The following is a 13331-nucleotide window of genomic DNA, read 5'->3' as shown; positions in this document are numbered from 1 at the left end:
ATCATCAACAGGGAGTGGTAACCAGACTTTTTATTTGTCAAACTTTTGTTTTTTAATTAAATCATGACATCAGGTCGTATGTTCCTACGAAGTGCCATCTTGAGCCACGCTCAGAAGGAAGTAGGCAGCGAGCGACAGCGCAGCACCACCCAGCGGGATGAGGATGAGGGCGGCGCACCTCCGCCAGCGCCTCATCCAGCCCCCATCCTCTTCGTCGTCCTCATCCCGCCGCCCTCGCTTCTTGGCCCGGCGCCCTCCGCGCCGCTTATTGAATGCCTCCAGCTCCTCCTGGACACACACACACACACGCACACACACACACACACACACTAGCAATTAGCTTAGCGTGGTGACCAGGACGTAACCTTCTTTCTTCACCCTCACCTGACGTCGCCGTTGCTCCTCTTCCTCAGCCGCCTTCTGCTCCGCCTCCTTCAGCTGAATGCATCATACGCATTTGCAGCTCATTGACAACTTTCTCGGACATCAACGCATCGCATTGCACGCTTGTGTGTGTGTGTGTTTTCACCTCGATAACTTTCCTCTGTTGTTCAATGCAGTTGTCGTCGCACTTGACAACACACGTGGATGACAGCGCACACGCCAACTCCTACGCAGATGCACAAGGAAGCCATGATGAGGTAACAAGAGGTTGGTGGAAGATGTCGCGGCCATTTTGTACCTTCTTGATCCTCTTGCACGGACATCGCAGCTTGACCTTCTGGTGACATTCGACCGTGCACGTCCCTGGGTGACACACCTGCTTGCAGCGATGACCACAGCTCAGCTACACAAACACAAACAAACACTCTTGAAGTGCATCCAGAGGGCGGCTATGTTGCTTCTCATCCCCCCGCGCCAACAAGCTGGCGGCTCAAAGAGACGCGAATACCTCTTTGGGACACTGGTTCTTGCAAGAACCCAAAGTTATCTTAGTGTCCTCATCGGCCATGGTCATCTTCCTGTCACACAATGATGACATCATCATGACATCGCGATAGTGGGAAAATTCTAACTGATCATAGTGCATGCCATGTGTGCTCACATGCACTCCACATAGATTGCGCTCATCTTGCAGTGGCAGCGCTGGCGAATCATCTGGTGGCACGGTGGGCAGTCGCCGAGGTGACAGGGCAGCGGGCAGGGGTGGGGGCAAAGGTGCGGCCGGGGTTTGGAGCAGCCCTCTTCGCAGTCATCGCACTAGTGACGCACACTTCACTGTGAATCTTTCAATTGACTCACACTAGCTTACAAGACAGATCTGACACATGCAATATGGCGGACGCCCGCTTTACCTTGTCACCGTCCAGTAGGTGACACTCTCTGCCGCATGTGTGGTTACCACAGCGTAGCGGTCGCCCACACGGCCTCTTGCAGGAAAAGCGGTCCTGGCTGCTACACGGCAACGCGCTCACCTGAAGCAAACCATGACATTGTCATTATGACATCATCAAGCCACATCGACCAAGCGTGTGGGAGAAACGTTCGTACCTCATGTTTTCCAAAACAAGAGCTGAAAGTGAGAGAGAGCGAGAAAGAGAGAAAGTCAAAAGCTGTGTTGTTAAATAGTGTTGCCAAAGTTAGCTTGAAAAAAAGTAATTTACCTTACTGATTACTTGATTTTAAAAATAACTAAGTTGGATTACAAGTTACTTTAGTAGTTATATTCAGCAGATGCCGACAACATTGCTTAACATTAAAAATACTGGTTAAGCCAAAGCTTTAATTAAAGTGCATTCTTAATAGTAATTTTTAAGGATAAAGTTTTTATATATATATATATATATAAAAAAAAGACAGCTCTTTTGACTTAAATTGTTTAACATAAATGGTCTACTTGATGTTATATTTTTTTTAATAAACGTTAAAATGTAAAGTTTTTTTTTTAACTCGACTAACTTTCATTAAAAAAATAATTAATTACTTTAATTTTTAACTTAATACTGTATTGGTAAAATTTATAATGTACAATGATTATAAATACAAGTAAAAAATTCAGGAAACTGCTGCATAAGTTGCAGCTCTGCTTCACGCAGGGTTGGGACTTTAGAGATAGATAGATAACACTTTGTCGACAGTATGGAGAGTACAACCAACCTCAATATTCTTATCTTTAGCTGACACAAACTCAACACAGGCACTGTATTTCCAACTTGCAGACGTCTCTACTACTTTTATTGGCAAGTGAAACGTCAACATGCTGGAAATAGGACTTGGCGCATACGTGACATCACGTCCCCCCAGACGATAGGACGTAGATGGCCTCATCCCATAATGCTTCACGGTTTAACAGTGTTTCCTCTAGGGTTTGTAACGCATTGGATTACTAGTTACTCAAAATGTTAGTCATTTTTTAGAATAACTTGTTACCGGCATCACTGGCTGTGTAAATGCATGTGTCGGTGTGTGTCATACACTGGTATGGGCACTTGACAAGCGGGACAGGGGAGGGCCTTGGTCACAAACGCCGGTTCCGACGGCTGTTCCCACGGCCCGGACAACTGCACCTGAGGCACACCGCCGGGTGGGAGACAAAGACTGTTCTGGATGAGACGCACACTACTGGAAGATCATTCCAGAGGACGTGTGCGCTACCTGCTGGGACTTGAGCAGAACACGATCGTGGCACGGTCGCGGGCAGGTATGCGGGCATCCCACCAGAGGCTGCAGGCAGGGCTGCGTGCAGGGAGGGCAGGGCCCGGGGTGGCAGTGGTGGCGCTCTCGGGTCGCGTGGTGGCAAGAAGATGGAGACCTGCAGTGGGCATACAACAAATTCAAATTAGTTGAAATAAAAATACAGATAATTTGAAAGAAAGATACCAAAATAGCATTTTTCCTTTTAATTGCACTCCTGTACAAAAAAATTTCACCTTTTTTTTTTGTTTTTTAATCACAGGAGTCAATGCTTGACTGATTTGTTTTGAGACATGTAAGTCAGGGAAAGCTAAAAGATGGCCGCTGTACATTAAGTGCACATACCTGCAGAGCTGTTTGCAGCGAGGAGGCTTGGTGCTCCGCTCACGTCCGCACGGCACCGTCAGCGAGGCGGTGCCGCACGAGCAACGGACATCCACCATCTCTGGACACGGATAACAACTTCCTGCCAGTGCGGGAAGACTAATCAGACGCAAGCACGTATAAACTGGACTGTGAATGCCGCTTACTTGCCATCGAGAGAAGTGGAACCCTTGGCAGCCATCTTGCGTTGCCACTCACCAAGACCGCCTAACTTGAATACATTGATTTGGCCGCAGCGTTTTCATGTTATTTTTTTCTATGGCGAAAATACCACCGTGTATGGACATGCAGTTCAGTTGTACCAAAAAGTCTGGGAAAAGCGTTACAGTGCTAAGAAAAAGACTCATTTTCTCATAAGGTATATATCCAGGTGCTACTCAACTATTCGTCCGCAACATGCTACCAGAGCCATCAACAATCAAGTTTGCTGCGAAATGTAAACCTAACCTATGTGAGTCACAATTCATGATATTGAGATATTATAACCTGAATGGTCAATTCAAACAGTCAAGTTCGCTCTTTGCGAGACACTGATAAATATCTTCAGTGAAACACAAGTTGTCAGGAAAAGTGGCAACATAAGATGGCTGCCATCTGGCTTCAGCCGCGAGGGTCCCATTGACAGTCCAGCGTATCTCAAATTAACGTTACGTTACCTTGGTGACACACAGACGGACATTTGTGGTTGCGGCATCCCAGAGTCCGAGAGCAGCTCTGATCACACGGCGGGCAGTTGCCGGGGCAACACTGAAACACAAATCGGGAGGGGGAAGGGTTTAGCGGAGGCTGCGGACGGGCACTGGCATGGAGACTCACCTTCCTCCGACATGGATGTTTCTGGCAGCTTCTACTCTTTGAACATTTGGACTCGCACAAGTACTCTTTATGACACGCCATCACCTTCCTGTATTTACCGCATCGGCACTCCTTCTCCACTTCCTGTCACACACACAAACACAGCAGGTCAACGGCAGCACAACACGCACGCACGCACGGTTGCGTTACCTGTCGGCAAGTGTCACAATTGCCACGGTGACACCTCATGGAGCAGGTGTGTTTCCCGCAAGACAGGGGGCGCTCACACGTGTCGCCACACGTCGACACTTCCTCCGTACATGGCAGGCTGGACTCTGCGATAGAGGAAATTTTCCACCTGTTTGCAACCGAGCCAGGAATCAAGAGTCCGCGTCTGTGTGCGTCTCACTGGTCTTGCCGCAGGGACACGATCTGGTGAGCGAGCGGGGACACGGTGGGCAACGTCCATCGTGGCACACAAGCTCGCAGGTGTGATTCCCACAAGAGAGGGTGGCGCCACAGACCTGAAGAACAGGACATGGGTGCAGTCAGCCATTTTGTGGCAGCCAGCTGTCCCTAATAAAGTGGCCGGTCTGCTGCGTACACGTTCGCACTTCCACTTGGGGTCGGCGCAAGGTCGCTCAGATTTTTGCCGGCCGCACACACACTTCTGAACGCTGACTCTGGGACAGGGGGAACACGCTGACACACAAAAACACACACAGTGAGTGGACAGGAAGTAGAAAAATACACCGGCGGTTGCTTAACGTGTGCTTACCAGAGTGGCACGGCTGGGAACACGCGTGTTGCTGGCATGCTAACAACTTCCCACACGGCTGCTGGCATGACCAGGCCTTAAAAGAAAAAAAAAATTGGTGGGGCTGCGCAATTGTGATGAGTGTTTTTGAAAAAGTGTGTGTGTGTGCGCACCTGATTGCTACAGCGTCGGGGGAGGGGCTTAGCTTTGCCACACAAGCAGGAAACAGAGACCATCTTGGGACACGGCGGGCACGGACCTGCGTACGCGTCGACAGACATGAACTTCACCCGAGGACACAGAAAGTACGTGTGTGTGCGCGCTTACCAGGATGACACAACAGCAGACATGCGTGTCCACAGGAAGGTTTGAGCTCCTTGTGACACACGGCGCCGCACGAGTGAGGCGCCAACCAGGGATCGGCGGGAGGATCCTGAAGCTTCCCACAGTAACACATGTACCTAAACGCAACACACATACAATCACGTCCACGATCACGTCGCTCGTCTTGGTGGCTGCTTACCTGGAGGGCGTGGCGGCGTGGGAGTACTCAGCCCGACACTTGGGACTGCGGAGGGGAAAATGACCACATACAGGAAGAAAAATAACATGGACATGATTTCTTTCTGGGAAGTTTTGATTCACCAGGGCCACGGATGCTGCTTGCGACCGAAGTCTTCGTCGGTGGCCGAGCAGAGCAGGAACACCGAGTCCCTGGCCCACTTCTGGATGCACGGAATATGGAAGAGGGAGAAGCAGCTGGAGCAGCTCCACACCTGAAGGAGAGTGCGGGTCGATGTTAGTGAGGCGGCGCCGTCAACCTGGCCTAACCGGAGCCCCTTCCCCTTCCTCACCGCTTGAGTCCGCTTCACCGAGGCGATGCAGATGAGGCATGTGAGCGCGCCGGACTGGAAGAGTTCGCTGACATACTGGCCCGTTCTTTGCAGGCCTGTGACGTCGCCGCCTGATGAAGTTGTGTCGTAAAAACACGCAAGTTAGGGTAACGGATACGCCGCTTCTGTTTCACAGCCAAGCACACCGGCCAGGCTAAGTGTCTAAGTGTGTGCTATTATATACGCCATCTAGTGGTGAAAAGCATGTAATTGTTATGCATGTCACTATATGTAAATTATATAGTTAGAAAGATAAAATTAACAAAATGTCAAAGTATAAATGTGTCAAAAATGGGATGGATGATGTGGCTCACCTGTATGACAGGCGTAGGTGGTGAAGGTGGACTCCAGCACTCGTGCATCCTTGTGCTCTTCATCATCATCATCGTCGTCTTCATCCTCAGAGGAGCAGCCGGTGTGGAGCTCCATTAGTCGCTGCGCCGCAGCCTGGTTGGACTTTCGGATTACCTCGAACTTGGCCGGCCCGGAAGCATCTGTACGCCGGCACACAGGAAGTTGAACAGTACACCACTAAAGCAAACACTATGTGATTTTAGTGTGGTCTTCACCATGCCTAACGCCGGGCAGGACCGTCGTTTTGGCGATGCCTCCTCTTCCTGCACCACTTCCTCCTCTTCCTGCACCACTTCCTGGCCTCTCTCGTATCCTTTCTCCTGGAGCATCCTGCTTCCGCCCACGACCCCTTCCTTGAGGTCTCCAGGATGGCTCCATGGCAGGCGATGGAGCAAAGTCCCACGTTCAAGATGATTTCCTACACAAAATGGATGACCTATTCAAACGTCACCTTGACCGAATGTTGAAGAATAACAGTATTAAGAGAAACAGCTGTTTAGCACGGTCTTATGAGGAACCATGGTGTTCCAAAAGTTAGCACAAGCTAACAAGCCGGCTACCTAGGTGTCACGAAGACGAGCGAAAGAAGCTACCAGAAAGCAACGTTTAAGTGTAAATAAGCGTCTACTCACTTAGAATCGAGCGCATTACATGAAAACACAAAGAAAAAGACACTTAAAACAAGTGTACAGACCTCAGTTCTCTCTCGCAGTTGCTACAGTGGGATTGTATTCAACGCGCAGCTGCCACGCGCACAGCTTCCCGCTGCATGCTGGGACTTGTAGTCCATCTGCAGCCGCGTGTGTCAAGGACAGAACTACAAATCCCATCACTCGTCAAAATACAGCCGCTGGGAGACGTGGCAACTGATTGTTCGTTAATATTGTTTATTATCATTCATTATGATGTCCACATCATTTCAAGAAACAATATGTAATCAATGTGTTTCTGCTACAAATAATACTTTTACTATTTAACTTAGGTGCTTTAGCTAAGTGTTTCTCAAATCGGGCCGTGAGCCATTTACTTTGGGTTCCACAAAATCATTTGCAGCAAATGATGTTGTAGACTCATACTTGAGCCCACCTAATTGTATGTTCTTAACAGGAATAAAGTTGGTCATGTTTTGGGAAGAAAAAGTCACTTGGTTAAAGTAGCAACCAAATTGCTAAAATGAGAAATGCTGAAACTTGTAAACTGTTCGCAGCCATGTTGTTAGTGTAAGTGGTGGACTTGAACTTGGGACAATGGCTAATTACTGAATTTAATCAATGAGGGGGCCTTTGGAAGAAACTCTCCTTCTGGACATTAACAGTAACTACTAATATTTAAATTAAAACTCTTTTAATAAAGGTAGCTATGTTTAATGTGCATTTGTAGTATGAGGATGTACATGGAACTAAATCTCCCAAAAAGCCCCAAAAGAAACCCTGCTTTATTGGTCTATAGCAGTTAATATTATGTCTGTGTTCTTGATTTAAAATATGACGAGAACACACATTTTCATAGCACTGCTTGTCATTTGGAGGCTGGCGGTGGCGGGGCTTCGCCTGCCTGGGAGGGGAGCGTTTTCTCCAGTCTGCTGACTCGATGTTTGAGCTTGCTGTGCGTGGCCTCGTGCTCGGCCAGCAGTCGCGCATAGCGCGTCTGCAGGCTCTCCAGTGTGCTCGCCATCCTATCCACTTTCTCCTCCATCTCCTTGGGGTCCGGGCCCTGCGCCGCTACCTACGGCACAAGAGAAGACATGACAACTGAGCGGCAGATGGTTCCCGGAGATCCGGTGTTGGTGCTGGGGTGTACCTCTAAGTCCAGCAGGCCGTCCTTCATCAGGATCTGTCTCCCCTTTTCCTCTAACAAGGCCTTGGCGTCGGGATACTCAGTTAGCGCCTCCATCAGGTCATCCTTGGAAAGGCAGAAGAGGTCGGAGTAACCGATGCTGCGGATGTTTGCCGTTCGTCTGTTTCCGGCTTTGCTGCCTGTTTGCGAGGAACACAGGAAAGGGTGTGAAGACAATTATTATTTGTTTTGAACATTTCTGTAAAACATCTACAACTCCTGGCTTAACGCCGCCAAAGCAGATTTATTTGAGTTACAGCTGTGATGTGTGAGAATTAATTTCTAGTACTCACCTTTGATGGCCAGGATGCTGATCTCGCCAAAATAGCTGCCGTCGCTGAGGACCACAAATTGCTTGATGCCGTCGTCGGCCACCACAGCGAGCTTGCCCTCCTTGATGATGTACATTTCGCGCCCGATGTCGCCCTTCTTGCAGATGTAGTCTCCAGGACTGTAGACCTGCGGCTGCAGCTTCAGCACCAGCTCCACCAGCAGGCCCGCCTCGCAGTCGGCAAAGATACGCACCTGCATGCCAACACAGAAACAATACCTGAAATCAAACTTTGAGGACAAAAAAACCTGCGCTGGTCATCGTTTTTGCAAAGTGGTCTGACCAGCAACATAGTGACGGACAGTATGTCAGGATCTGGCCCGGGGGAGGTCACCCTGTTTCTAACCTTCTTGAGTGTATCCAGGTGCACATTGATGGCAATCTCGGCCCTCAGTTTGTCTGGAAGGTACTTGAGGACTTCTCGTTCGTCCACCGCCTTCTTGTTGGTCCACAGGAAGTCGAACCACTTTATGACGCGCTTCTCCAAGTCTTTGGTTACCTGTTGGGCAGCAATGGTGTCAGGTTTTATATACAAAAATAAGAAGTAACAACAGAGAGCAGGGCTGGATTCAGATGAGAAACCTTGACTGAGAAACCTCGATTGAGAGAGCAGGGAAAAACAGCTTGCGTTGAGAAACCACAACATGCTGAGAGAAAACTTCGGCTAATGAAACTCAACGTCCTGACAAAAGTGTCATTCAGTTACTCTCGCTTGGGCAGGGGTCTGCAACCTATATAAAAAAAAAATATATATATATATATTAATTAGATAAAGTATTATTTGAATAAATTAAGGATTTACATAAATAAACTGAATAATTAATTACATATTTAAAAAATATCAGAGTCCAAATTTGTAAGACAAAAGGTAGATGAAAAAGCTTTTTTAAGTACCTAAAAATACCCCAAAAATAACGATAAAATGTCCAAAAGCAAAAGAGGAAAGACAGAAAATTACTATAAAATGCCTTTGGAAAATAGAAGTCAGAAAAATTCTTTATTAAAAAAAGGCAAAAATAATAATTGAAAAAGTAACTATAAAATGCCAAAAAACAAACAAAAGAAGAAATCAAAAAATTATTATATAATGTACACAAAATTGCCCCCCAAAAAGTATTATTTTTTTATTTTTTATAAGTCATAAAAGAAAATGTTTAAAAAGTAACTCTAAAATATCCAAAAACAAAAGAAGAAATCCACACAAAATTTGCCAAAATTTTCAGAAAACAAAAACAAAAAAGACCCCCAAAAATTTAAAAATAGATAGCCATACAATGTCCAAAAATGGAACAAGAGAGGCAAAAAATTACCATATGTCTATAATGTATTGTTCATCACAATATTTAAAGGTTTTGCGGCTCCAGACAGATTTTTTGTCATTTATTTGGCCTAAAAAGGCTCTTTTGACAGTAAAGGTTGCTGACCCCTGCGCTAGGCAATACACAATTCTATATGACAGAATAAAGGCCTATATGATCAAATAAGAGTGACTAGACAAACTAAGACAGAGTGATAGCATAGTAACTGACAACATTATCATCACATGGGACATTTGCCTAAAACTAGACAAACTAAGTGGCTAAGACATCAGGGACATAGCAACTGTATAGCAACTACAAAATAAAAATGACTCATCATCATAAGGGACAACATAATACAAGACGATAACAAGAAAAACATTTTTTTTAATGTAGTACCCTCAAAACTTTACGTGCCTTCCCGTGGTGGCCACACTGACCTTGCGGAAGCTCATGTATTGCTTGATAGCATCGATACGAGCCTGAAAGCTGGCGCGGGCGGCGTTCATGTTGGTAATCATGGAGCCGACGTTACCCACGATGGTGGCAAAAATCAGCACGCCCACCTGCGGCGGACAGGAAGTGAGCGCCGAGGCCTGTGAGCGCCGCACGTGATGATACCCACCAGAAAATCGGTGACCACAAAGAAGTACTCGGAGTTCTCCACGGGGGGCGGAGTCTCTCCGATGGTGGTAAGCGTCAGCGTGGACCAATACATACTGTAGGCGTACTTCCTCACCAGGCGGCCAAATTCCGGGTTTGCCGGGTCAGGATACACGAACCTGTCTGAGCCAAAACCTGAAGAGGGCAAAGGAATAACGAATATTAGTATTTTCTTTGTTATTGTTTAGCTCGTCAACAAACATCACATCCAAAATGAGTTATTTACTACAAACAACGGATTAAAAACAGAAGCTAAAGTTTGACACTGTGTTGGCAATATGGAGAATCAGGAATATGTGAAGGCCCACCAATGGCCTTGGAGAAAGAGTAGTAGAGGCATGCGTTCCAGTGGATGATGATGACGATGTACATGACCAAGTTGGAGATCCGCAGCGCATTGGGGTAGTTGGTTCTGGTCTCAGTTCTCTGGAAGAACTCCAGCATCCTGAAAAGAGGAGATCAATTTCAAACTGGCCCCTGGCCGCAGACTCCGATATCACCGACACGCTGCCGCCAATTTCCACCTGTTGAACCTCAGAAGTTTGTTGAGGCGGATCTCGGGGTAGTTGAGGCCCAGTGTGGCATACAGAAAGTCGGTGGGGACTAAGGAGACCACATCCAATCGGAACTGGAAGCTCTTCATGTAACGCTCGCGTAGCTTCTGCTCGTCCTTCACCAGAAGACCCTGCTCCAGGTAGCCTGCGGGTACATCGTGACCATGGCCACAACCATGACAATGTCCGAGACCACAACCGCGTGCACAAACCTGTCCTGGTTCTGAAGACCATGTCGGCCACGTACAGCAAGTCGCAGAGAAAGTCCACGAAGAACCAGTAGCGCAGGTAGTCCAGCTGAAGCTCCTCGAAGCACGCCCTGATGCGGTACCACCACATGAGCCTCAGAAGTTGGGGGTGGAGCACTGTGAACATTACCTGGCGATGATGAAGGTCCAGTTGTACATGATGGGAAGTGTGATGATGAAGAGCCAGTGGTAATATGTGTTCCCCGCCGGGTCCACCACCGTGATCTCCCGTGGTCTAAGGACAATCCACACACAATCCAGTTCATCCCCCAAAGGTCAGGAGAGTTTCAGGAGTGGTTTCACAAAAGACATATTTCAACCCCAAAACACAAGCTACAAGTTCTCCCCTTCACTGAGCCAGACAATCAACCAGCAAACCTACAAAAAGAATCACGCAAGTCAACTCATTTACAAAGTCAGAGGCAAATCAAGTCTTGTAGAGTTTTGGCCAAACTGTTGCCAAGTTCCAAAATGGCTGTCTTTAGTTAGTTAAGTCACGTGTTTTGGATCCATACATCTTGATCAACTTCATCGCAAAGAACCTACATTGCCTCCTTCTCCTTCTCCTCCTTGACTTTCTTCTGTTCCTCCTCTTCTTCCGCCTTAGCTTTCCTCTCTTCCTTTCTGTTGACAGAAGTAGGAGGCGAACATCAGCATTCATCCAGCCATCGATACCAACTTGAATCCTGAATTCATTCGCCACATTCAGAACCGAAACAAGACTTGGGGGAAGTCAAGCCAAAAACTTTTTCTTTTCTTTTTTTTTTTTTAACCAAAATGTGTTCTATATGCCCATTCATTAAAATCCACCCATTTTTATCCATATCAGGGGGCGGCCATTTTGCCTTGCTGTCTGAAACATGACATTGCAGTTGCTCAGGACTCAGGTAACAACCAATCAGGGCTCACCTTACAAATATCACATGACCAAACTCAGAAAACAGGTCATCCGTGATTGGTCATTACCTGAGCAACTGTGATGTCATTCTGCGGCTTAATTCGTATTCTGATGGGAGCACATACAAGATATTATTGTAAAGAAAAATGTGAGGTTGACTTCTACTTTAATTAAAAAAACTATTTTACATCTGAAACAGAATTATCCTTCTTTACCAGGGCGTTATAAAGAGAATTGTTGTTACTATTTTAATTGTTAACAGGGGGGCAACAGAAGCAAAGGAGTCAAAGAGATTACGTTTTCTTGTCTTTCTTCTCCTTCTTCTTCTTTTTCTTCTTTTTCTCATCCCTACAAGACAGCAAGAATTGTGTGCAGTGGTGTGCACTGGGAGTTACGTGTGTGTGTGTGTGTGTGTGTGTGTTACTTGTCTTTGTTGTTGTTGCTGTTGTTGATGTTGAAGAGAAGTCCCGCACCCCTGAAACACATGCCGGTCACATATACATACGAACACAGCAGAGGTAGAAGAAGCAAAAGTATTCACACCCTATAAGGAGAAGTAAGAACAATTGTGAAAAAAATGGTAAAACTAGAAGTAAACATTCAAGTCCGGAGTACAGACACAGAAGTGAGCTCAAGTACTTAAGTAAAAAAATATATTTTTTACTGTCAAGGATTAAGTGGTTCAGGTTTTCAAATAGAGAGTAAAAAGTTGTAAGGGAAAAAAATATGCACAGATAAAACTGAAGAATCTATTCATGTACAGTTAAGAAGTATTTGTATTTGAATGTCTCACCACTGCCCTTGTGACTCACCTGTGGTCTTCCATGTCGTCCATGAGTGGGGCAGCCGCGTCAACCGGTGAAACCTGGGCCATGGCGGTTCTGGCACGCACGCACGCACACACACACACCACACACACACACAGTGTGAAGAAGGTCGCTTTGCCAGGCACTAGGCAGGAGTTGGAAACATTGCATCACTCACCTGTCAAAGTGAGATTCAGTTGGCCCCGGGGTCACATCCACGCCATTGCCATGGAAACACAGCTGCTACCCCTACAAACAACCTTGAAATCCACCAGAAGAAACAAAAAGTTTCTCCCAATCCAATAGAAGCGTTCAGTCGCAGATAAAGAGATTAGCGGACAGGTGATCGGGCGCGACTCACATGCACGCGCACGCACAGCTAACTTCGTTATGAACAATTTTTTTTTAAACTACAACTTTTGTCTTTAACTGGGCAAACTTTGCACTCCTGATGACTCTAGTGGACAAGAAGGAGTAATAAGAAAAGACGAGTTGAATAAGTGAAGGAGAAGAATGGCCACGCTCATTTAGATGAGTCAGCACACACACACAGGCAGCTTTGATAGGCTTAAGTGTGTATGTGTGTGAGGAAGACAGTTGCTAAAGTATATAATGCGACCAGCAGGTAGCGCTGAAATTGAATTTCCCTGCTTTGGAACGCGTCTTGCGACTTGTGATAGTGACGTCACATGCAGCCATTGTAGCAGGAACGCTTTATTTCCGATAAGGAAGAAATATAGAAATAAAAACATGATTAAATATTGAATATAACGAAGAAGAAAAAATAGAGAAAACGAAAATGTTTGCGTTGGCCGGGAATCGAACCCGGGTCAACTGCTTGGAAGGCAGCTATGCTCACCACTATACCACCAACGCCTGG

At 46.6% G+C, this 13331-nt stretch overlaps 2 protein-coding genes and 1 non-coding gene across 4 annotated transcripts; all 3 read right to left on the bottom strand.

Annotated features, from left to right (window-relative positions):
* Positions 1 to 15: 15 nt before the first annotated feature.
* Positions 16 to 6625, bottom strand: nfxl1 (nuclear transcription factor, X-box binding-like 1). 2 transcript variants are annotated; one of them, XM_077544125.1, is made up of 25 exons: positions 6512 to 6625; positions 6033 to 6235; positions 5778 to 5957; positions 5425 to 5534; positions 5216 to 5346; positions 5094 to 5138; positions 4898 to 5031; positions 4744 to 4829; positions 4592 to 4667; positions 4418 to 4515; positions 4223 to 4337; positions 4024 to 4148; positions 3835 to 3957; positions 3675 to 3765; positions 2980 to 3100; positions 2596 to 2752; positions 2416 to 2507; positions 1492 to 1513; positions 1296 to 1415; positions 1046 to 1200; positions 893 to 962; positions 683 to 787; positions 530 to 610; positions 385 to 438; positions 16 to 288 (listed from the first exon to the last, which is right to left on the bottom strand). In XM_077544125.1, exons 2-25 carry the CDS (start codon positions 6193 to 6195, stop codon positions 85 to 87), a joined length of 2658 nt encoding a protein of 885 aa, XP_077400251.1. In that variant the 5' UTR covers positions 6196 to 6235; positions 6512 to 6625; the 3' UTR covers positions 16 to 84. The 2 variants fall into 2 exon arrangements, with proteins under 2 accessions (XP_077400251.1, XP_077400252.1); XM_077544126.1 differs by having other exon boundaries at positions 6450 to 6512.
* Positions 6626 to 6684: 59 nt separating this feature from the next.
* Positions 6685 to 13100, bottom strand: cnga1b (cyclic nucleotide gated channel subunit alpha 1b). Its single transcript, XM_077544130.1, has 15 exons — positions 12630 to 13100; positions 12458 to 12526; positions 12070 to 12120; positions 11943 to 11993; positions 11294 to 11371; positions 10878 to 10982; positions 10712 to 10818; positions 10470 to 10644; positions 10254 to 10390; positions 9908 to 10080; positions 9723 to 9848; positions 8331 to 8483; positions 7947 to 8178; positions 7618 to 7793; positions 6685 to 7542 (listed from the first exon to the last, which is right to left on the bottom strand). The coding sequence occupies exons 2-15, from the start codon at positions 12517 to 12519 to the stop codon at positions 7336 to 7338; spliced, it is 1833 nt and encodes a 610-aa protein (XP_077400256.1). The 5' UTR covers positions 12520 to 12526; positions 12630 to 13100; the 3' UTR covers positions 6685 to 7335.
* A 155-nt stretch (positions 13101 to 13255) lies between these two features.
* trnag-ucc (transfer RNA glycine (anticodon UCC)) lies at positions 13256 to 13327 on the bottom strand. Its single transcript has one exon. It is a non-coding gene; the product is annotated as a tRNA-Gly (tRNA).
* Positions 13328 to 13331: the final 4 nt, after the last annotated feature.

Source organism: Vanacampus margaritifer, chromosome 15 (genome assembly GCF_051991255.1).
Source record: "Vanacampus margaritifer isolate UIUO_Vmar chromosome 15, RoL_Vmar_1.0, whole genome shotgun sequence".
NCBI classification, from domain to species: Eukaryota; Metazoa; Chordata; class Actinopteri; order Syngnathiformes; family Syngnathidae; genus Vanacampus; species Vanacampus margaritifer.
Note: the sequence above shows the minus strand (reverse complement) of the source record. Positions and strands in the feature narration are given on the sequence as shown.